At 42.6% G+C, this 23,551-nt stretch overlaps 1 protein-coding gene across 1 annotated transcript in view; it reads left to right on the forward strand.

The window, feature by feature from the left end:
• The first annotated feature begins 999 nt into the window (after window positions 1-999).
• The window catches only part of RAC2 (Rac family small GTPase 2), a 126,438-nt gene continuing 103,886 nt past the window's right edge, over window positions 1,000-23,551 (forward strand). Inside the window, exon 1 of the mRNA XM_082265418.1 lies at window positions 1,000-1,151. Within this exon, the coding sequence (XP_082121544.1) occupies window positions 1,117-1,151 (35 nt within the window). The 5' untranslated portion in view covers window positions 1,000-1,116. The remainder of the gene's footprint in view (window positions 1,152-23,551) is intronic.

Raw genomic sequence — 23,551 nt, forward strand, 5'->3', positions numbered from 1 at the left:
ACATGTTTCGCACTTTCACGCTTCCTCAGGGGCCTGTCAGTGAGCATGATAGAGGAGCTTCCACATGGGAAAATTTAGGACCGAGCGAGGGTGGGGACACATCCGTAGACAGTAATCCTTAAAGGAAAATATCAGAGGGTATAAATGTAGAGGCCAAAGGAACAGTCCAACTACATCTTAGTAGAAAACCCCGTTAATGTGGAATGCAGTGTAGGGAAGATCATCAGGGGGTAAACCCCCAAGTATAAACGGACTCCCCAAGTCCTGCAGGCCTGCATCCAACAGGTTGCAAATGGGATTGTCAAAGCATTGCGGCGTGGTAAGAATTTTCCCCGCTCTTGCATCCAGCGGGCACTAACGCAACCCATTCAACTGCACAACATGCATGGAGTTGGGGTGCGATGGTGCAGGTTTTTAACGATTAAAACAGGTAAGTAGGGGGTGACATATTGCCCCCTCACTGCCTTTCAAACACCCCCTGATTAGATCCACCTGCAGATCGCATTTCAGAGGGTGTCGCAAGTGCAAACAAGCTCTAAGTGAATTTAAACATGCATTGAGTTTACCAGGCAATGCAGCCTGTCAGATTCGGCATAAATTGCCACAATTGGCACCATGTTCTCTTGTAGTTGGGTGCTTTGGGGGATTGTTGGTGGTAAAAATACAGATCAACGCACATGCAAAAGGAACCTAAAGACATACTTGTTTACTCACGCCTATGGTGATTAGTCATGGCTTTTACAATACTCTTTTTACTGTTAACCTGTTTTGTTAAGCATTCTGAGCCCTCAACAAGCAAAATGCTGTAAAAAATGATTTTTAATGCTGCAAATATGCAAAAACAAAACAAACATAAAGTAACACTATTTTCTGGTGTTTGTACACCATTGCTAAGGATTTAGCATGACTGATGAGGAAGTAAACATGAGATGTATGTGGCACTCAGAGGGTTACAACTTTAGTTCCTCTATAGTTGAGTAAATATCTTTTCCGGTTTCATAGCATGTCACAGTTGTGGTCTGCGCTCTGTGTAGCCATCCTTCCATCTCCCTCTCTTACTAGTTCCTTTTTTCAGTGACAAGTGCTCGAAGGACAAGATCACCGTCGTCTACAGCCATGCAGGCCATAAAGTGCGTCGTTGTTGGTGATGGGTAAGTAAAAGATTTTTTTGTTACATAAAAAATAAATGACATTGAAGCTTTAGAAGGTACAATGATTTACAGTTGTCACATTTGAAAGCCAGGTAGCTTTTTGACGCCATGCCGATCTACTTCCTGTCTAGGCGGCATAGGCTGTGCTTTTCGTCTTTACAGATTTCATTTTTTTTTCTTCTTTTCAGTGAAAATTTACTAATACAATCCAGATTAATGCATCTAAATGTCTCTATATCTGTCCAACACTTGGACTATTCACTTTATATTCATCACAATGCTAAATGAAGCTTTCTGCTCTATATAGTCAGCCATTTTAGGCTAAAAGTGGCTCACTAGGAGCCACCCAAGGTGTCCTTCGGTAAGTGAATGGCACGCATGCAATCTTTATGTTTTTCATCTTAGGCAAACTGTCATTTTGGGCTTACTGTCCATTTAACAATTAAACAAAATCAATAGCTTGCTTTAATTGTTTAGTTGATTTAGACGTGTTTCAAATGAAATCCCCTAATAAAATGCAAAATGAATGTAACATTATAAACACAGTTTTACTATAGAAAGGGCTCCAGGCCACTGTGTACTGAAAACTGGTTAGTAATGGTTCCAACAGCTATACATGTTTTACATGTTTTATGTTTCTCTGTAGTAATAAACCCAAAGGCAAACATTTAGTATATTGCAGCTTACCAATCATCGGTTGTGATTGCTGCACTGGTTTTCTTTTTTATGCTTTCTTTTTTCTATTTTCATCTGGTGATCCGTCAGCAAGTCTGTTGTTTTTCAAAAGCACAAGCTCGCCAGCAGAATTTGTTTACACGAATAAGATAAACCAGGGGTGCTTAAAATGATCAGCTTTTATTTATTCATGTAAAATATTTATCCCAAAAGGACAAAAAACTGCTGTAAATGATTATAAAGTTTGAGCTGGAGTTCGGCCCTAATTGGTTTAAATCTCAGCCATGGAACTACTTGCCTGGAGTTTGGAGTGTGGGAAGAAACCCACGCAGGCACAGGGAGAACATGCAAAGACATGCTGGTAGGTTAATTGGCTCCTGTCTAAATTGGCCCTAGTATGTGTATGTATGAATGTGAGTTAGATACCTTAGATCAGGGGTGTCAATTCAACTTCATCAGCATTATGATTGCCCTCAAAGGGCCGGCTGTATCTGTAACACTAGATGTCCAGAGTATCCCAACCCCCTTACAACAGATGTCAAGAGTCCCCCCCTCCCTTACATCAAAGTGCACCCCTTACCTTGTGTTGTTTCTGGGAAAAAGCTGGGGGTAGAGCTGGAAGGTAGTAAGTGCAGGGTCACGAGGGGTCCAAAGGAGGGCTGGAACTCTACTGCAGCTCTAGGAGAGGTCTGCTTTGGCCCGCGGGCCTTGTGTTTGACACATGTGCCTTGAATTGTAAGCTTCTTGAGGGCAAGGACTGATGTGACTGTACAATGTATATGTAAAAGAGCTGAGTAAATTTAAGGCGCTATATAAGTACCTGTAATAAATAAATAAAATATTGTGTTAGTGTATCTAAATCTGCTAGATCATCTAACACTCCCATTCCCCCCAGACTGACAATGCTGCTGTCCAAATGTGCTCCCTGTGCTCATTCATCCAGAGTGGGGGCACTCTAATACAGAAGATGTGTTACTGGTCAGATCACCAGGTGAAAACAGAGGGAAAAATGCCTAAAAAAGTAAAATGGATGCGGCCACCACATCTAATGATTGGTCAGCTGCAATATAATAGGTTTTTGGTTTTGGGTTTAATAACATCTAACTTAAAGAATATCCCAGTGTTTCTACTACCCCCTCACGTCCCTTGATTTTTACCTATCTGGATCTGAATCAGCTCTCTCCTCTCTCGCTCTGCTCACAGAGGATGCAGATGCAGCAGCGGGAGCCTTTGGCTCATGCTGCTGTCAATCAAATCATGCAAGCAGAGAATGGGCGGGGCTGAGATGCACTATATGTGTCTATAGATGCACAAAACCTGGCTTAGGAATGAGCCCCTAAGTGTTCCCCCATAGCAAGCGGCTAGCTATAAAGGCACACACAGAAGTGGAGCAGCCAAGAGCACCAGCATGGGACCCTAGAGGAGGCTCGAGCCTCTCTGTGCAATACCAGGTAAGCATAACATGTTTATTATTTTAGAGAAAAAGAACCACTTTAAGCTGGGTATAGGCAAGCCGCTGTTGATCTGTGTGTGGCCCTCCCTCTTTAACAGAAGTTGATCATTAGGTTGAGTTCTGTAGATTATAGATACTGGAATTTTTTTGTTGATCGGCGGCTATAACCATTGATCAGAGTATACTGTATGCAGTGTATGCTAGCAAAAAACAATATCCTGGTGAGAAGGATTCCTCCATCCATCTCGCTTGTGTGGATCTAGCTGAACAAAAAAAAAAGTTTAAGCCCAGCTTTAGTGCTAACTTTAGAGCCCCATGCATTCTGGACATTTTTGCTATCTCTCCTAGATGCCTTTCCTCCTGCCAGCTGCGTTTTTCGGCTTTAAAAACGCTTGACTGGGGTATTGCCCATGTTACGGCTGCCATAACACCCCCTCGAGGACACCACATTTTACTTCCCTCTTTACCCCCCACTGTAATGACTCAGACCACACAACTCAACTTTGGGCTTTAAATGGCCATAGCAACCTTTTTATTAAACAACCATAATTTAACCATGAAATCTCAAAAATACATTCTTCAAAAAACATATCATAACTAACAGCCTGATGTACTATCTGCACTTCCCCTATGTCTTAGGATTTTGAATGCACCCCTTGAATTACCAACCGGCTGTATCTGGCACCCACTCGCATCACTATGGCCCCCAGCCGCAATTACACCGGCTCGGGGACAATTAACAACACACCAGCCGATACAGCCAAATAATCAATCACCTGTCACTTCTGACACTTAACAGGGCAGGTACACCCATACCGAAGATGGGCCCAACCCATTGTTCTCCAAAGAACGTAACCATCCCCTGCCTTCAAAACCCATCAACCTCTGCCTGCTGCTATGGCAAAAAAACTGTTCCACCCTTTGAAAAAATGATTCACCCCATAACCATGATCCCCAGAAACACAACTGAGGGGGTGCGGGAGGGATAATCTTTTCCCTGTTCTGTCCCCTTGCAGCTGATGCCCTGAGCACCCCCTCCCATCAGGAGACCCCCCCCGACCCCACCCTGTCCTCCACGAATAAGGTACAGCTTATATTTATATTTATTTTCTTACTTACTCTTACCAATTAACCCCCTGTACTACTGAGCCTAGACTGACAAACCCAGTCCTGTAGGCCCTCCATTTAGGCTTCGCCTCCATCTACAGGCCTGATCTTGACACTTGTAAATGTGTTTTTAGGTACGTTATGTGCTTAGGCCTTCATTTATTTCACGGGTTGGAATAGTAATATATTCTGGTCATTAAAATGAATTGATGCACATGGCTAAATGAGCCTAATGTTAACACACATTTAAACACGGCAAGCTTTTTTCCAGCCGAAACACCGCTGCTTCTGGATGAACTGACAACGGGTTTATTTTGTGCCTCTGAATGGCCCTTCTTCTAAACACCTCTAAATACCTATGAGTGCATGGACATATAGGATAACATGCAGGGGCGTTTAGGGGCAGAAAAAAAATCACCAGACGCCCCTAAGACCAGCGTCAAAAATGCCCAGTGTGCATGAGGCCTAAACCTTTTGGAATAGAGGTAGAAATTACTAAGTGCAAATACAGCTTCCTTTACTAATACAGCATAATAAATACATCATCTGAGCTAGGGATGGGCACAGGTATGTTCAGTGGCGTAGCGTGGGTTGTCAGCACCCGGGGCAAGACAAGTAATTTGCGCCCCCTAACCCGTGGGATTTTAGCACTCGAGTCTCTTCCACTAAATTAGTTAAAGAAACCCTTACCCCCTAAGCACATATATTGTTTGTTATGAAAATACTGATGTAATTAAAGTAAAATTGATCTAAATGCAAGTTTATTTTCAAATACTTTATTGAGTGCGAACGTGCCCCCTTTCAATGCAGAGTGACCAGCGTGCCCTCTTTCAATGCAGAGTGACCAGCGTGCCCTCTTTCAATGCAGAGTGACCAGCGTGCCCCCTTTCAATGCAGAGTGACCAGCGTGCCCCCTTTCAATGCAGAGAGACCAGTGTGCCCCCTTTCAATGCAGAATGACCAGCGTGCCCCCTTTCAATGCAGAATTACCAGCGTGCCCCCGTTCAATGCAGCAAGACCAGCATGCCCCCTTCAATGCAGAGAGATCATTGTGCCCCCTTTCAATGCAGAGAGATCATTGTGCCCCCTTTCAATACAGAGACACCAGCGTGCCCCCTTTCAATGCAGAATGACCAGCGTGCCCCCTTTCAATGTAGAATGACCAGCGTGCCCCCTTTCAATGCAGAATGACCAGCGTGCCCCCTTCAATGCAGAGAGACCAGCGTGCCCCCTTTCAATGCAAAGAGACCAGTGTATCCCTTCAATGCAGAGAGACCAGCATACCCCCTTTCAATGCAAAGAGACCAGTGTGCCCACTTCAATGCAGAGAGACCAGCGTGCCTCCATTCAATGCAGAGAGACCAGCGTGCCCCCTTTCAATGCAGAGAGACCAGCGTGCCCCATTTCAATGAGGAGAGACCAGCGTGCCCCCTTTCAATGCAGAATGACCAGCGTGCCCCCTTTTAATGCAGAATGACCAGCGTGCCCCTTTCAATGCAGAATGACCAGTGTGCCCCCTTCAATGCAGAATAACCAGCGTGCCCCTTTCAATGCAGAATGACCAGCGTGCCCTAGGGGGCCGAAGGCATGCATGGATGGGGGGGTAGCGCCCCTGCGCCCCCAACGCACCAGCTGCCACTGACCAATGGGCAGGTGAGACACAGTCTAGCCCCGCCCCGACCCGCCATTTTCAGCCATAGGGCAGCCGCGCTGGACATATCCCAGCCTAAAGATGGAGGCAGCCGCAGACAGTGTGTGAACTGTGTATGTCAGAGTCAGACAGAGTGACACTGCGGATGCGCCCCCCCAGATGTTGCGCCCGTTGCGGCCGCCCCCCCCCTGCACCCCCCACGCTACGCCACTGGGTATGTTCGGATTGTAGTCCCAAACCACCTGAGCGATCCCGCCAAGAAGCTGTCAGTGCACACCGCCAATCATAGGCTGTGAGGCATTCCCCGGCCCGCAGCTGCACATACACAAACTGCCTACATACTTCCCAACGTTTTGAGAAAAGAACAAGGGACACCTATTAGCAAAAGTATGTAGGACACACACCCTGCCACACCCCCTTAAAGGAAAATTATGCCAAAAAAAAAATGATTAGTTAAACCCACAAGTGCTTTATTTGCCACTACTATTCCTTCATACTGGCTTTGAAATGTACAAATGCAGCAATTTAGAAATTGGATGAAAGGTTTAGCACTGGGAAACACTTTTTGAAAGAGAAAAAGTGCATTTTATATGCAACTATATAGATCAGACCAAAATGAGGGACAAATGAGGAGGAAAGAAGGACATTGTTCCAAATCAGGGTCAGTCCCTTGAAATCAGGGACAGTTTGGAACTATGGTTGCCTATGATTAGCAGTGTACAGTGACCGCTTCCTGACGGGATTGCTTAGGTGGGTTGGGACTATGCCTGAGCCCATCCCTAATCCTGAGGCTCCAATCACACCTGAGAATATCGATTTAGTGTTGTTTTTTTTTTTAAGCTTTTATGGCAGCTTTTTACAAGCTATTTTTAAAGAACTTTAGAAGTGTAATACAAGCGTTTAACAGCTTCAGGAAGGGGAAGAGGAAATAAGGGTTCAGAGCTGCTATTTGAGCATTTTACACGCGTTTTTCTGCTCAAATCAGACATTTCCATTGAAATATAGCCTTCATTCCCACCCTTGTAGAGCATTTTCCTGGGGATTTTTATTTTTTTGCTTTTTTTAACGCTTTGTGCAAGTGTTTTTGCACATGTATTAAACTTCATGCTTACCTGGGCTGCACAAGGGGGGGGGGGGGGTTTAAGAGCAGTTCTATAAGAGGAGAGATATTTTTCAGGAGCAAAAACATGTGCAAACTGTTCACAGGGGCACCCATTGAAGTCTACAGGGCTCATAAAAAGGCCCAAATATGCTGAAAAATGACCATGTACTTTTTTGACTGACAGGGTTAATTAGAAAAAAGGAAGGTCTTCATGTTGAGAGTAGTCAGGCATAGTGAAACAAGCTAAAAAAATGCCCAAATGTAAACGTGTGCTTAATTAGGCCTGTCCCTGCTGTGTGAAATTAGGATGACACAAAGTGAGACTGAGCTTTCTGTTTTTGCCTGTCTGGCAATGAAAGATGAAATTGAGATATATGCATTTAGCAGTATACTTTTGCTCTCCTGCTCCCCGGTAATGTGATGATGTTACTGCAGTCAACACGTGTCACTTTTGTAACTTCTACTTGTCCTTTTCTATGCTGCAAAATATCTCAGGCCACATTGGCCATATTTGTCCAAGTAGGCCGAATTAAATTTTCTTCATGCTGGGGCTGCCTACAATTTTATTTATAAGTTAATAAGGGTTGGGTTAGGTGGTTCACTGACTTAAACCTTAAAGAGATCCGATCACCCAAGAGTCAACTCTACTTGAGTAAAACCCTGTAAAAGAACACAAACTATACTTACCTTTTCTGACGACCTATGAGTTGATCTGTAAGTGTTAAATGCTTGTTAAGCAATGGGATTGTAGAAGAGGCTCTGGCACTGCTCTCTTCTCCTGTCTGCGAGACATCATGTACAATGCAGGGCTATTAAGCCTGTATTGTTTGTGGTGCTAGCAGAAGCTTACAGAGAATTCTGCTGAGGACCAATCGCACAGACTGAGGGACCCCATGGGAGCAAGTATGTAAAAGGTAAGCAATAGAGCTTCTTTTGTAACCCCTAGACTAATGTTTCTCAGCTCCAGTCCTCAAGTACCCCTAGCAGGTCCTGTTTTCAGGCTTTCAATTATTTTGCACAGGTGATTTGATCAGTTTCACTGTCTTAGTAATTACCACAGCCGTTTCATCTGAGGGAAATCCTGAAAACATGACCTGTTGTGGGTACTTGAGGACTGGAGTTGGGGAACACTGTCCTAGACTGCCCCCTGTCTGATAAAAGCAGTCTGGTGCCTCCAGCCCCCCCAGTAGCGGCGTCCCTGCCATGTATCCTGGGCTCCGCTTGCCCATCTGCGGGCCCAGGACTGGCATAGTGAGTGCCACTGGGTGAGTCAAGCTGGAGGTCTCTGCTTGACAGGTAAGTCTGCTATAATGTGCTAGTGTGAAGTGCATACTAGCACATTATGACATAACACTGGAAACTCATTGTTGATAGGTGAGTAGTACACATAACTGTGTGGCTTGAGTGTCAAACCACTTGAGATAGACCATTACCCTCCTACTGAGGAGAGCAGGCCTTATCTTCAGTATACACTTAAACAGACTTTTGGGGCTGGTACTGGAGCAGAACAAAAAACATTTACAAAAGACACTTCAAAATCTATGATTTGAAAGTAAACCCATCGATTTAACAGTTTAAAAAAAAAACTGATACATTCCCGGCATGTGCCAGAAATGTAACCATCACATTGGTTGTGCTTTCAATGAAACTGTCAAACCATCCAATAGTTGGTGTAAAAACTGATCACATGTGCAGCATCATGGCAGTTGAAGATTAAACAGAGGCCAAGATGGCAGCTTCCTTGGCTGAAAATCATAGGAGGGTTTACTTCCACTATAACCCCCTGTTGATCTAGCTTATTTTTTCTCAGACTTCAATTCGGCCTAAATCAATACCTGGTGATTTTGCCATGAATAATTTTATACAGTGACAACGCTTTGTCCATGTCTTCCAATTGTGCTTCTGTTTTGTCACCATGTTACATGAACTTTCAATGTAAACTACAAGTGGATATTTCAACACATTTTGCAACCATGCCCCCACATTGTCACAATCAGAAAAACAGTTTGTGTAAATTCCATGAAACCACCACTGGCTTTCATGCATGTAGACAGGAAGTGGTTGCAAGGAAGCTTCAGGAGATAAGCAGCGCAAAATTGCAATAAAGGATTTTAACAAAACAAAAAACACTGTGTTGTGTTACCAGCCCATTCAAAAGAAAGGACATCTTTAAAACAACGCATTTCAAAGCGTAACATAATGCACTGCATTGGTCCTCACAGGGGGGCCTAAATGAAAGAAATGCAATGGCACATTTCAGGTTTTGTTAAAGCTAAATTCTAGGCATTTATTGTGAATTGCACCACAACACACTAATGCAGCACACGTGCCCCGCAGCTCACTACAACACAAATTGGTGGTTCAATGCATTCCTGAAAGAAGTTCAGGTGCATTTTATGGTCATGCTTAGATGTGTTGGCAGTAGGGTTGCCACGTCATCCCTTTAAACCTGGACACATATTAATCACACAGGTTCTGAGGCTAATATAATGCAGATCAGACACGGGTAGTGCGTTTAATTACCACTGTAATCAGCCACAGAACCTGTGTAATTAATGGGTGTCCTGGTTTTAAGGGATGAGGTGCAACCCTAGTTGGCAGCCCTTTTTAAAATGATTGTGAAAGTGATCCTGTAGTGAAGGATTGTGGAACCAGCCTTAGACATGTGTAGATTTATTTGCAAAGCCTAGAGCCAAATCTGTTTAACATGCAAATTAAAAAAAAAAATTAAACATTGAATATTACATTTTCATTATACCATTTTTTTTTTGGGGGGGGGGGGGGATTATGCAGTTGCACTTATTTGCAATGGCGTGTGACTGTAAATGACATTGGCTACAAGATAAGCACTCTGATTGGTATAAAAATTGCAACCACTTCCTAACAGCAGATCAGAATGAGTTGGTGGAGGACACAAGTAACACCAGAGCACCACACCCCACCCAAGAGGAAGCTGCTCTCAAATTGTTCTCTTTCGGTTAGAAATATATTACTAAGCAATGCAATGTGCTGGCCTGCAACATTACATAAGCTTCTTTATGGATAAATATTTTTACTTTTTAACAACATATAAAGAAACTGTGTAGATTTCATGATAAAATATGAATGTCTTTTTTTTCTTTATGTCCAAGCACACTTATTTAGGAAAGTATCCTAAAGTGGAAATCCAATTTAAATGATTTTACTTATCTGAACTAGTAGATGGGGATGAGACTCCATCCAGGCCCGGGGCAAGGAGCGTAGGAGGAGCGGCTGTGCTGGCATCATGTTAGGTAGGGTATGCTGTGTAGAGAGTTCCTGCCGCTACAAGCTGATAGGAGTATTGACAGCATCATCTCTACTCCTGTAAGCTTAGCGCGGGAAGTGACAAGAAGGGAGTTGGGAGGAGGATTGGCCTGTGCTCTCTCCCCCCTCCAGTTCCTCCTCATGCCAATACAGCGCTCCTGCACCAGAACTGTCAGATTGGGACTGTGTAGGGTTTTCTTACCTGCCCCAATCTCCTCCCAGCAAAGAATATGGATAGATGTGGGTAAGCAAACTCTGTAAATTCCCGGTCTGACAGTCAGTGGTGTCCCTTAGCTGCAATCTCATACCTCTGCAGCAGCTGGAATCTATTCCTGCTGGCTGCCTGGCAAAAGTGTTAAAAGTCTGTTTGCCCTAGGCCCCTTCCCAACTCTGACGTGTCAAGATGATGAGGAGCCTATGGGGAAGGACATCACACAGCCAACTGCCGCACTGTATATGAAGTCTGTGTGTTTGAGGGATGGGAGAATTGCACTAGAGTAAGAACCATTTGTTCTGGGGTAGGTGGGAGGTTTGGAGAGGGGGGTTATGTCTTAGGAGGGGGAATTACAGGGAGTAGGTTTCGTGCAGGGGGTGATTTGTGAGGTTGCTAGGAGGGGTGATTGGGTGATATTTGCTAGTAAAGTAAATTTTCATTAGGGGGGATTTGTACTAGGAGGGATGAGGCGGTTGTGCTGGGGGGGGGGGGAATTTGGGGTGGGGGGATTTGTGCTAGGAGGCGAAATCAGAAATCGGGGGGGGGGGGGCATTGTATTAGGATGGGAGATGTGGGAGGATTTCTGTTCATGGGAAAAATTGAGGGATTTGTGTCAGGGGGATTGGGGGGGGGGGGGGTTGATTGTTGCTAGTAGGGATGATCAGAGAATTTTGCGCTTGGCAGGGTTTGTGCTCAGAGGGGAAGTTTAAGGGGTAGAGAATTCATGCTAGGGTGGGTGTTTTTTTTTTGGGGGGGGGGGTGTACTAGGAGGTGAGATTTGGGGAGGGAGAGGATTTGAGCTATGAGGGAGGATGAGGGTCAAAGATTTTTGCTGGGGATGGGGGCTTCAGTGGGGGGGGGATTTTTTCTGGAAAGGGGGGGATTTTTGTTTGGGGAGCATTTTAGCTTGCATAGGGAATAATTGCTTAGGTGGTTAGAGTGCAGATTAGTGCTTGATTTTTTTTTTTTTTTTGGGGGGGGGGGGTATTTTTGCTGACACATAATGCTCATACATCATAGGGAGGGAGGCGCAGTTTGCCATCTTTGCCCTGGGCGCTAGATGATCATGTATGTCCTGGCACTGCTCCTATACTTGATCTTCTTTTCATGTATGCTTTGTATTACTCAGCCACTGATGCCATCCAATAATTTCCCCTGTGATTCCTGTGATTGCATGAGATTTTCTACCCCATTAATACTCCTCATACCATAACAACAAACCAAAATAATAAAGTAAACACAAAACAAGGTTGTAAAAAAAACCTTTAGGCTGTTGGGTTTAAATAAATTTTAGCCATTATATAAACTTTAACCTTTATTACCAAACAAAACCACTGTAAACCATTATCAGACCAACATGCTTAGTCAACAAGACTCAAGTATCAATTTCTTACACTAACCAAATTACAGTTTACCAACCACTGTCCACCCACAAAATGGGTGACATTACCCAAAAGCTAGCTTCCAGCCTAGCCCTACCCCACCACCACCATGGCCTATACACTATATACTATGATGAAATGAGATACCACCAATACTGGGCATAGATCAGCACAGAGCTCAATTCACATTTTATTGTAATCTTACCATGAACTGAAGCCAAGACGTAGAAAAACACAAAAACTGTGGTACCAGTTTAGAGAAAACATAGAAGTTAGGGGCAGTTGCAGCTTACTGTATGTGCAGACAGAACAGTTGTGTTGTAATTAGAAGGTCTAAGGTTTTGAACCTGCCCAAATCAGAAGGAAAAACAAGATTATCCCTGCCAGAAAACATATGAAAGTCTGACTACCCAAACTATTGTCTTTGAACTATTAAAGTGGTTGTAAACCCGTACATACAGGCCCCGACTGGGACAAGCGTTCCATTCCACTGCAATACCCCCAAAAGACCCCTACCCCCTCACTGATAGACCAACCACCCTGCCCCCCATCCTAACTACCGCCCCTTCCACCACTGACAGATCCCCTACCCCAAATACTGCTCCCTGCTTACAGACCTTCACCACCCAAATACCGACCCCCTAACCCCCACCAGATCTTCATGCTACAGCCACTGTGAAACCCTGTATCCCCCAAGTATCCCCACTGTTAGTAATGATGACTCATGACTGTGTCCCTGCTTGGCTGTCAAGGTACCTGAGCCTGGGTCATGTCTGTGTCCCCGCCGACCATTCGGCATGTAGGTAGTTAATTGAGTTCAGTTGCCTCTTTGGGTGCAGCTCGGCGCTCGGTTTGTTTTGCCTGAATCTGGTGCATGCGCAGTTGCTGCAGAGGATACAGATCTTTACGCTACACCGGGAGAGGAGACACAGGCATGACTGCACAGTGGGTGGCTGGCGGAGACCGCACCTGTGTCAGCCCCATTCGGACTGTGGCTGTCAACCACCTCCCGCTGCACAGCCCAGTCCCCAACAGGCTGCTACTGCCAGGACATGTGGTCTAGTGGCCCTGGCCCACCAGGCATATGCCCAGTGTGCTCTTTGGCCAGTCCGGGCCTGCCTACATATGCCCAGTGAAGTAACCAGCCCCAGGTGATTCACAGAGATGGAACACATCTTCCTACATGGGTTGTACCCTTTTATCTGCAGCAAACTATTTTCTACACCCATTCAAAGCACATAATGTATACTAAAATCTAAACTTGAGCTCTCAGAAAGCAGGAGGCAGGGAGCTAAAGTTACACTCTGCAGAGCTCAGTGAGGAGAGCTTAGAGCTGATTGGAGTGAAAGGACACACCCTCCTTCACACAGTGCACAGGAACAGAGCTAAGGATGTCAATCACAGGCTGTGTGCTGGAGTCCCCTCCCCTGTTACCGTTTTACCTCTTGGTGTCAGAAAGAAAACTTGGCAGAAGTCACTCATTCAGAAAGCAGAGGAATAAGGCAGCGGAGAGAAATCACATTGGATTGAGATAAGCACACACAATAAAGGGAAATGCTTTGTTCATATTTCATGTAAGTTTACAAACACTTTAACCGCTTGCCGACCGCCGCAAGTAGATATACTGCGGCGGTCAGCCCCTCACAGGCAAAGCGACGTATATATACGTCACTAGCCTGTGAGGCTCTGGGGAGCGAGCGCGCGCCGCCGGCGGCGCGCTCCTGCTCCCGCGCGGTCACGGACCCCCCCGCACGTGTGACCGGCGGACCCGATGTCCGCTGCTCACTCTGCGATCGTCGGGGGAGAGGGAGAAAGGGAGGCTGGTGTAAACAAGCTGCCTGTCATTCTCCCCTGTGTAGAAACACCGATCATACGGTTCTACTATGTAGGACTGTTGATCAGTGTTCCTACAGCTCAAGCCACAGCCAATCACAGTTAGAATCACGCCCCTAGGGACACACACAGCCCCTCCCTCTCAAATAAAGTTAACCCCTTCACTGGCAGTGTATTTTTACAGTAACAGTGCATATATATAGCACTGATTACTGTAGTAATGTCACTGGTAACTCCAAAAGTGTCAAAAATGTCAGTCAAGGGTCCGATCTGTCCGCCCCAATGTCGCAGTACCGCAAAAAAAATCGCAGATCGCCACCATTACGCGGTTAAAAAAAAAAAACAACAAAAATGACAAAAATCTTTCCCTTTGTTAGTAAACGCGATAACTTTTGCGCAAACCAATCAAAATACGCTTTTTGCGATTTTTTTACCAAACATATGTAGCATAAAACAAATTGGCCGAAAATGTTAAAAAATTTTGATTTTTACTTTTTTTTTGGGGAATTTCATATAAAAAAATGTGAAAAATATTGTTATTTTTGCAAAATTGACGCTCTTTTTTTGTTTATAGCGCATGATCAAAAAATCGCACAGGTGATCAAATACCACCAAAAGAAAGCTCTGTTTGTGGGAAAAAAAGGACGTCGAATTTGTTTAGGTACAGCGTCACACGACTGTGCAATTGTCCGTTAAAGTCACGCAGTGCCGAATCGCAAAATACCCCCTGGTCTTTTAGCAGCCAAATCCTCCGAGGCTTAAGCGTTTAAAAAGGGAAGATGTTCATAATAAATGCAAAGAGCAGGATGGATAAAAGGCTTGAATCTTTCAGAGCCCCATCTACCCAAACACTAAATGCAGGCCTTATGTATTCCCAACTTAGCAGCTGCAAATGTTGCACCAATTTGAAAAGAGTGAGAAGTTTATTTTGCAGAGCTAAGACCTAAATGATCCAAATATTATTTAAGGACAGATTTAAATTAACATGCTGATAAAGGAAAGCCAACAACATGTGACAAAAAAGAAGGGAAAGCCTTACAAATACTAAAACATGGCCGAATTAGCTCTACTGGGCAATGTGGATTGCATAAGGCACATGTGTCAAACACAAGGCTCGCGGGCCGAATCCGGCACTCCAGGCCATTTCATGTGGCCCTGCTTTGAGCTTCCTCTAGACCCTGCACTTTCTGCTTCCCAGCTCTGCCTCCAGCTTCTTCCCAGCAGCAACACAAGGTAAGGGGGTGCACTTTGATGTAGGGAGAGTGGGGGGGGGGGGGACTTTTGACATTTGATGTAAGAGGGTTGGGATACTCTGGAAGTCTTGTATTACAGATACAACCAGCCCTTTGAGGGCAATCATAATGCTGATGCGGCCCTCGATGAAATTGAGTTTGACCCCCCTAAGGCATTAAATTATAATCCCCTGTCATTAAGCTGGCCATATATTGGTAGATTTTGACATAGTTACATAATAAGAAAGACACCATTCCATCCAGTTTAACCCATGATGAGTGTGTGTATAAGTGTTCATGTCAATAGTGAATTGTACATCCCTGTATGTTGTGGTCGTTAAGGTGCCCATCTAAAAGTTGTTTGAAACTATCGATCCTCCCCGTTGAAAAGAATTCCACATCCTTACCGCTCTGATGGTATAGAACCTTTTACGCAATTTAAGGTTAAACTGCTTTTCTTCTAACTTTAGCGAATGGTCAGTTGTATTCCCTTTTGCTGAATAGATTGTTCCCTATGCTAGGGTCACGCGTACGGTATTTGTACATTGATATCATATCCCCTCTCAAGCATCTCTTCTCCAGAGAGAATAAGTCCAATGCTTGTAGTATTTCCTCATAGCTGAGATCATCCAGTCACTTTATTAGCTTTGTTGCCCTCCTCTGGACTCTCTCCAGTTTCAGCAGATGCTTCCTGAGGACCAGTGCCCAGAACTGGACGGCATACTCGAGATGTGGCCAGCCCAGAGTCTTGTAGAGTGGGAGAATTATCATTTTATCTCTGGAGTGATCCCCTTTTTAATACATGCCAGTATTCTGTTGACTTTGCTTGCTGCAGCTTGACATTGCATGCCATTGCTGAGCTTTTCATCTACTAGGGTCCCCAGGTCCTTTTCCATCTTAGATTCCCCCAAAGGCTCTCCCCCTAGTGAGTACCTTGCGTTTGTATTTCTGGCACCCAAATGCATTACCGTACATTTTTCAACATTTGTCATGTAGATGCCCACCCCATTGTTTTTTTCAGAACTTCTTGTAAGTTTTCCACATCCTGCATAGAAGTTATTGCCCTGCTTAACTTAGTATCATCTGCAAATATGGAGAGTGAGTTGTTTATTTCATCCTCTAGGTCATTTATGAATAAATTAGAATTGGTCCCAGAACAGATCCTTGGGGGACCCCACTTTCCACACCAGACCATTCTGAGTACTCCCATTTATGAGCACGCTTTGGACTCGCCCCTGAAGCCAGATTTTAATCCTGGTAATCACTCTATGGTCCATACCTATGTACCTTAGTTTGTACAGTAAATGTTTGTGGGGAACTGTATCAAATGCCTTTGCGAAATCCAGATACACCACATCCACAGGCCTTCCTTTATCTAAATGGCAGCTCACTTCTTCAAAGAAGGTTAATAGGTTTGTCTGGCAAGAGCGATTTTAAATGAATCCATGCTGATTATTACTAATGATACCATTTTCATTACTAAAGTCTTGTATATATTCTATTATTATCCCCTCCAATATCTTACAGACTATTGATGTTAGGCTAACCAACCTGTAGTTCCCAGGAATATATCTAGGCCTTTCTTAAATATTGGTACCACGTTGGCTTTTTTCAAATCAGCTGGTACCATTCCCATCAGTAGACTATCCATAAAAATTAGGAACAATTTTCTGGCTATCACCTGGCTGAGTTCTTTAAGGACCCTGGGGTGTAAGTCATCTGGTCCAGGTGACTTATTTATGTTACGTTTTTCAAGTCTAGTTCTGAGTCTGTCTTCTGTTAACTATGAGGGTGCTTCCTGTGACGTGTTATTAACTTTGAGAGAAAGAGGGAAGGTATTGGCGCTGCCTATGTAAGGAAGTGCTCTAAAATAAATGTATACAATATGTGGTTAGAGTGTCAAAGATGCAAATATAATCCTCAGCAATACATGAACTTAAATAAATAGAAATAAAATGTTAAATGACTCAATTAAAGAAATGTAAAGGATATCTGTTAGAAAAAGTGCAATGGTGTTGTGGGGCAATGTGCACAACAAATTGAGTTTGTAGATCTTAGATTACAATATACAGTATAACATGAATAGGTATACATTGATATGATATGGATATAAATAAGGAGTGATCCAAAAATGGTGGTAAGTGCTCTCGTGCGATATGTGGTATCTTGGTACCACGGAAAAGGCACAGTGTACCACCTAAAGTGCAATGTGCTAAATAAATAAATATTCTTGCAAAAAAGTGATGATATAAAACGACTCCTCAGAAAAAAACAAATACATTAATTAAATAAAGTGAATATATAAATATCTATCAATATATGTGATTGCAAAAATATGCAGTGACTACAGTAAAGTGTTCAGAGTGACTATATTTAGGTTCATGAACAGAAAACTGGAATATATGGACCGTGATATAAGTGAGTGGTCCCCACAAATAAATTGGACCAAAGAACTGGTGATGGGGTATTGGAAATTCAAATTATTTCAATAAATAAAGGTGATCCTTAGGGTGGTTGTGCTGGTGCAATCGCCGTGGTTTTCCCTTTCCAATAATATCCGCACTCACCGGAAATCAGTACCCCTACAGGTGGTAACGAGCATGATAAACTGGGGGTAGTCACATCCAAGCACACCGATCATCAGACGGGTTAACCAATAGGATCCACCTCGGGTTAATGGGACAATATCATCCAGTAAATTCCTCACTCAGAATGGCATCAATAGGTATAGTATATGGGGGGGGCGTTAATGAGAAATCCGAACCGTATGAAAGAAATGGATAAAAAGGCGTTGTATTAAGAACAGTAAACAGCAACTTTCATCTCCTCGGCACTCTTCCGGAACGCAGTGCGTTCCAGCCGCCGGAAGTGTGTGTCAGCTGAAAGCGGAAATGGCGTGCAACATAATACTTCATTATGTGAGGCATTCCATTTCTTTCATACGGTCCAGATCTCTCATTATCGCCCCCCCTATATACAACACCTATTGATGCCATTCTGAGTGAGGAATTTACTGGAGGATATTGCCCCATTACTCCGAGGTGGATCCTATTGGTTAACCCGTCTGATGATCGTCGGTGTGCTTGGATGTGACTACCCCCAGTTTATCATGCTCGTTACCCCTGTAGGGGTACTGATTTCCGGTGAGTGCGGATATTATTGGAAAGGGAACACCACGGCGATTGCAAGAGCACAACCACCCTAAGGATCACCCTAAGATCTCCTTAACTCAGAATATCTAAAGATCATTCACTTGATGAACTACTGTTTTACATGCACCTGGCTATTTATGCACCAGTCACTTTATTTATTGAAATAATTTGAATTTCCAATACCCCATCATCAGTTCTTTGGTCCAATTTATTTGTGGGGACCACTCACTTATATCACGGTCCATATATTTCAGTTTTCTGTTCATGAACCTAAATATAGTCACGCTGGACAATTTACTGTATCACTGCATATTCTTGCAATCACATATAATGATATATATTTATATATTCACTTTATTTAATTAATTTATTTGTTTTTCGGCGGAGTCATTTTATATCATCACTTTTTTTAAAGAATATTTATTTATTTAGCACATTGCACTTTACGTGGTACACTGTGCCCTTTCCGTGATACCAGGATACCACATATTGCACGAGAGCACTTACCACTATTTTTGGATCACTCCTTCTTTATATGCATATCATATCAATGTATACTTATTCATGTTATGTATTGTAATCTAAGATCTACAAACTCAATTTGTTGTGCACATTGCCCCACAAAATCATTGCACTTTTTCTAACAGATATCTTTTACATTTCTTTAGTTGAGTCATTTAAAATTTTATTTCTGTTTATTTAAGTTCATGTATTGCTGAGCATTATATTTGCATTTTTGACACTCTAACCACATATTGTACACATTTATTTAGAGCACTTCCTTACATAGGCAGCACCAATACCTTACCTCTTTCTCTCATACGTACTACATATACCCCTTACAGGGTTATATTTAGGAGGTAGGCAGCAGCCACTAATTATCCTGAGCGCAGATCCCCCCCCCTTTTTTTCATGTTTAACTTATTATTAACTTTAACATTACAGTCTAGGTTACTGTATCCCCCCAATTATTTTGTGAAGACTGAGGCGAAGAATTTATTTAGCACCTTCGCCTTCTCTCTGTCCTTTGTAGCCAGATTCCATTGGTCATCCTTTATGGGGCCAATGTGTTCTGGCCTCATTTTCTTACTATTTATATACTTAAAGAATTTATTGGGGTTTTTTTTTTTTTCCATAAAGGGTTTTTTTTTTTTTTTTTTTACTCTCTTCTGCTATGTGCCTTTTGTGTTCTATTTTAGCCACCTTGATTGTGCTCTTACATTTCTTATTGCATTCTTTGTAATGTTAGAATGCTGCCAATGACCCCTCAGCCTTGTATTTTTTGAAGGCCTTTTCTTTAGTTTTTATATGCATTTGTACGTTGGAGTTTAGCCACCCAGGGTTTATTTTAGCTCTTTTACACCTATTCCCCACTGGAATGCACTGGCCAATACCTTTATTTAGTATGTTCTTAAAGCATTCCCATTTTTCCTCTGTGTTCTTTGTTCCTAGAATTTATCCCATTTTATATCGTCTAACAAAGAGCGCAATTTAGGGAAGTTGGCTCTTTTGAAATTCAGTGTCCTTGCATTACCTATGTGCTTCCTATTTCTATGATTTATACTGAAACGAATTGACCTATGGTCACAGTTTCCTAAGTTGCCTCATATTTCTACATCCGTTATCAGGTCAGTATTATAGTAAACAGTAGGTCTAGTAACGCACTGTTTCTTGTCGGTGCATTCACCATCTGATCCATGAAATTGTCCTGCAAAACATTTGGGAAATGGCGAGCCTTAGATGAATGCACAATTCCTTCTGCCCAGTCCATATCTGGATAATTAAAATCCCCCCCCTTATAATAACATTTCCCATCCTTGCTGCCATTCCAAGCTTTGAAAGGGGGGCCGCCTCCCCCTCCTCCCTATAACATACGCCCAAAATTACTTTCCCCATGGTAACTTCCCTTTGAAACACTACCCATAGGGATTCTACCTCCTCCCTTGTGCTATTGTCCCTCATATTCACTTGCACATTGTTCTAGATATACAGGCATGCCCCTCCCCCCTTTTTACCCTCTCTATTTCTGCCATAAAGGGAATACCCTTGAATGGTTGCCAGCCAATCATGAGAGCTGTCAAACCAATTCTCTGAAATTCCCACAAAATCGAAATCCTCCTCATACATTAGCAGCCCCAGTTCTCCCATCTTGTTGGCCAGACTTCTAGCATTGGCATACAAACCTCGTAATTTTCTAAAGAACATTCGCACAATAATTCTCAGTACATTCAACGACTTGATGAATGTTGTTTGAAGGTACTTACATTTTGTTTGCTTTCGACATTCAATTCCAAAAAGAATGGACAAAGTGAAAACCACATACACTGTGAAAAATGTGTTTATTCGAAAACATTTTTTCATCCTGCTCCTTCAAATTTTCATATCATCACGGTCAAAACGAATCTTAATTTGATTTAATTACGATTAGAAAACCAAATAGATATTTTTCAAACAAAATTTCTACTTGTGCATACCAAGCTTTACCTTGCTGATCCAGTTATTGTCTTAATATTATTCTACCAGAACAAACATAATAAAAAGAAATAATCTGTGGGAAGACAGTTTTGAATAAAGTGTTTCATATGCAGAAGAACAAATTGATTTTCTAGCCGTAGTACATCACATGATATGCTGAATGTAATATGGGATCCATTTTCAATGTGTAATATATGGAAACTCTTCTGAAGACCTTTCAGGAACTGCTCAACCAAAAGTTAGAAATACATGCAAGGGCATTGTGTATTTTTATAAAAAGGAAACTCTTATTAACAGCTTTGATAATGAGTGTGAAAACAACCACTTTGATACATTTCATATAAAAACCAAAAGAGTTCTGCAGATTACTCAAAAGCAGAAATATCCATTTGCATAGGCAATGCTGGTTATCTAAAGCAGGCTTTTTCAACCAGGGTGCCTTCAAGTTTCTTCAGGGGTGCCTTGGCAAAGGGGGGGCATTCTGTACACCTTCTGTGTCTCTAGGTAGCCATATTGCATTGCATTTACAGAACATTACAGGGCTGTAGATTGAAAGGGAAAGGTCATTTTTAATTACATCCAATTACAATATGACTTGTGTTGCCATTGTATACGCTATATTCATTTTCTTTTATTCGCTATTTTTTTCCCTTGAAAGTAGAGTTAGGCATTAAGATAGTTTCTAAATTTACAGTATCTATTTCAGGAGTCTATGATTCCATTGTAGTGGAATCAAAAGTTATATCCAGGAAATCAAATGTGGTGATATAAATAACAGTGTTTTAGTGGCCAAAGTGACACAGGTGTTCACAGCATTAGATGCTAAAAGTAGATAAAAAAATACCAATGTACTATCTAAAGCTCATCACCTTGTGTACACTTGAGGGGAGCTTTGACCATTACACCAGAACAACACCCACAGCTGTGACAGATAGTAGAGTCCCTATTCCCAATAAACTGAAAATCATCTAAATAAGGAAATACTGTTCCCTTAGGGTGTTTTTATCTTACCATACACTTCAGAAAATGATGTTAAATGAAGGCAAGACAGTGAACACCCTATAGAAGGATATCTGATTTAGAAAAAGCAGCCACTAAACTAGAAGATCCTGGCTAAAAGGGGAAAAGACAGTTTTGATGTCAGATTTGGCTAACAGGGTCTCTTGACAGAATTATCTAATTACAAAAGGAACCTGATTTAAATGTAGGTATATCACTGAGAATAGGGTATCAATAATTGAGTCATTAAAGAAGAGCCCTTAGAAAATGACAAAAGATTGATTAACCTAAATTCACTGGGTTCATTTGGGGACCACAGCTTAAAGGTGATAACTTAAAATTAACCAAATGTGTAACTATAAAAGAAGGCAACAATCCACCCTTCTTAAATTTATTTTGACAATTTATAAAACACGTCTTGCAACTCACCCACAGACTTTAAAAATTCCTGAAAAAGGAACTAAATACACCTCTTAATGAAACTAATTATGAAAAATTACTGATCGGCTGGTTGGGCACACTTTTAACCAGGGAACCATGTTCCCCAAGCTCACTGGACTCCGTGCCTTTAAGAAAAGAAAAAAAAAATGAATCACAGGGTGCAGGTCCCAAAAAGAGCACATAAGCACAAAAAAGTGTTATGGCACCTGCACTGGGATTTATAGTAAACCCCTGTACTGAATTGCATGGAGGAGCATACGAGGATGCAGGTCTCTGTCTGCGCCAAAGAAAGGATCATGTAGCCAAGCCAAAGGCTTGTAACCTCATTGCATGTTTGTGCACACTGCAAATCTCTGGATAAAGGCCACTTTATACATAAGTCAATGTAGCACAGCCCTCTTGGGGGTTTCTTGTAGTTGCATGTTCTTCTGTGCTGCTTTCACCCTATGAACCGTCAAGCCTTTCTGACACACTAGGTTCAGACATGTTGTGTATACCTCTAAATGACACACTGACACAATGCAGATCTGTTTTAACTCTTTTAGATTTACATTACTCAAAAGGAAGACTTAAAGGAGGTAATAATTAAATAAGCTCTAGGTAAACCACCAGGACTGAGTTTAAATAATACTAAGAGAACAGTTAAATAACCAGTTGTAGTTACAAGCAAATAACACCAATATACACAGTATCTGACAGTAAGTGAATTAATCTCTAGGAAAGCTATGTATTGCTATATGAAACACTCCTACTAAAGGAGAACCCCAGGCCAGCCTATAGTACCTGTATCCTAATGAGAGATGAGGTTGTCTAGATACCAGTAGCTTGTCCCCTTTAAAAGCAATAAAATAGCAATTATCAGAATGCATAGCCTTGCTTTTATCTTCACCGTCAGTTGGAGCTCAATGAACAAATGATTCCCAAATGTAGCACAGTGTGAGACAAGCAATGCAAGATGGCTGGTTCTGATTAATGATGGTCCACTAACTGATCCAAATGTAGGGTGTCTGTATACAGTGTTCAAGAGAGGTAGTAGCAGTTCACAACTGGACTTTGAGCAGGTGCTCTCTCACCAATCCTGATGTGGCAGACTGATGCATACATGATGGATCCCAGGAAGCGAGAGATCATGGGCCTGGTCAGCAGATCCTTTTGTAGTCTTACCCACAATTCTCCCCTGGAGTGAATGGTACCACAATGCTCTCTTCCAGTCTCAGGAGTATGATGCATGAAGATCTGAGACCAACACTAGGGTTGCACAGAGACAGTCTGAGAGAGCAGAGAATAAAGCCTCGTACACACGCAACGAATTTCCAGCGACTGGTCGGCCGTCTTTTGTCCAGAGTGCGTGTCTGTTGGTTGGAATGTGCTCTAGACTGCACACGAATTATCCCGCATG

Source organism: Pelophylax lessonae, assembly GCF_965119305.1.
Source record: "Pelophylax lessonae genome assembly, chromosome: 8".
Classification (NCBI taxonomy): domain Eukaryota; kingdom Metazoa; phylum Chordata; class Amphibia; order Anura; family Ranidae; genus Pelophylax; species Pelophylax lessonae.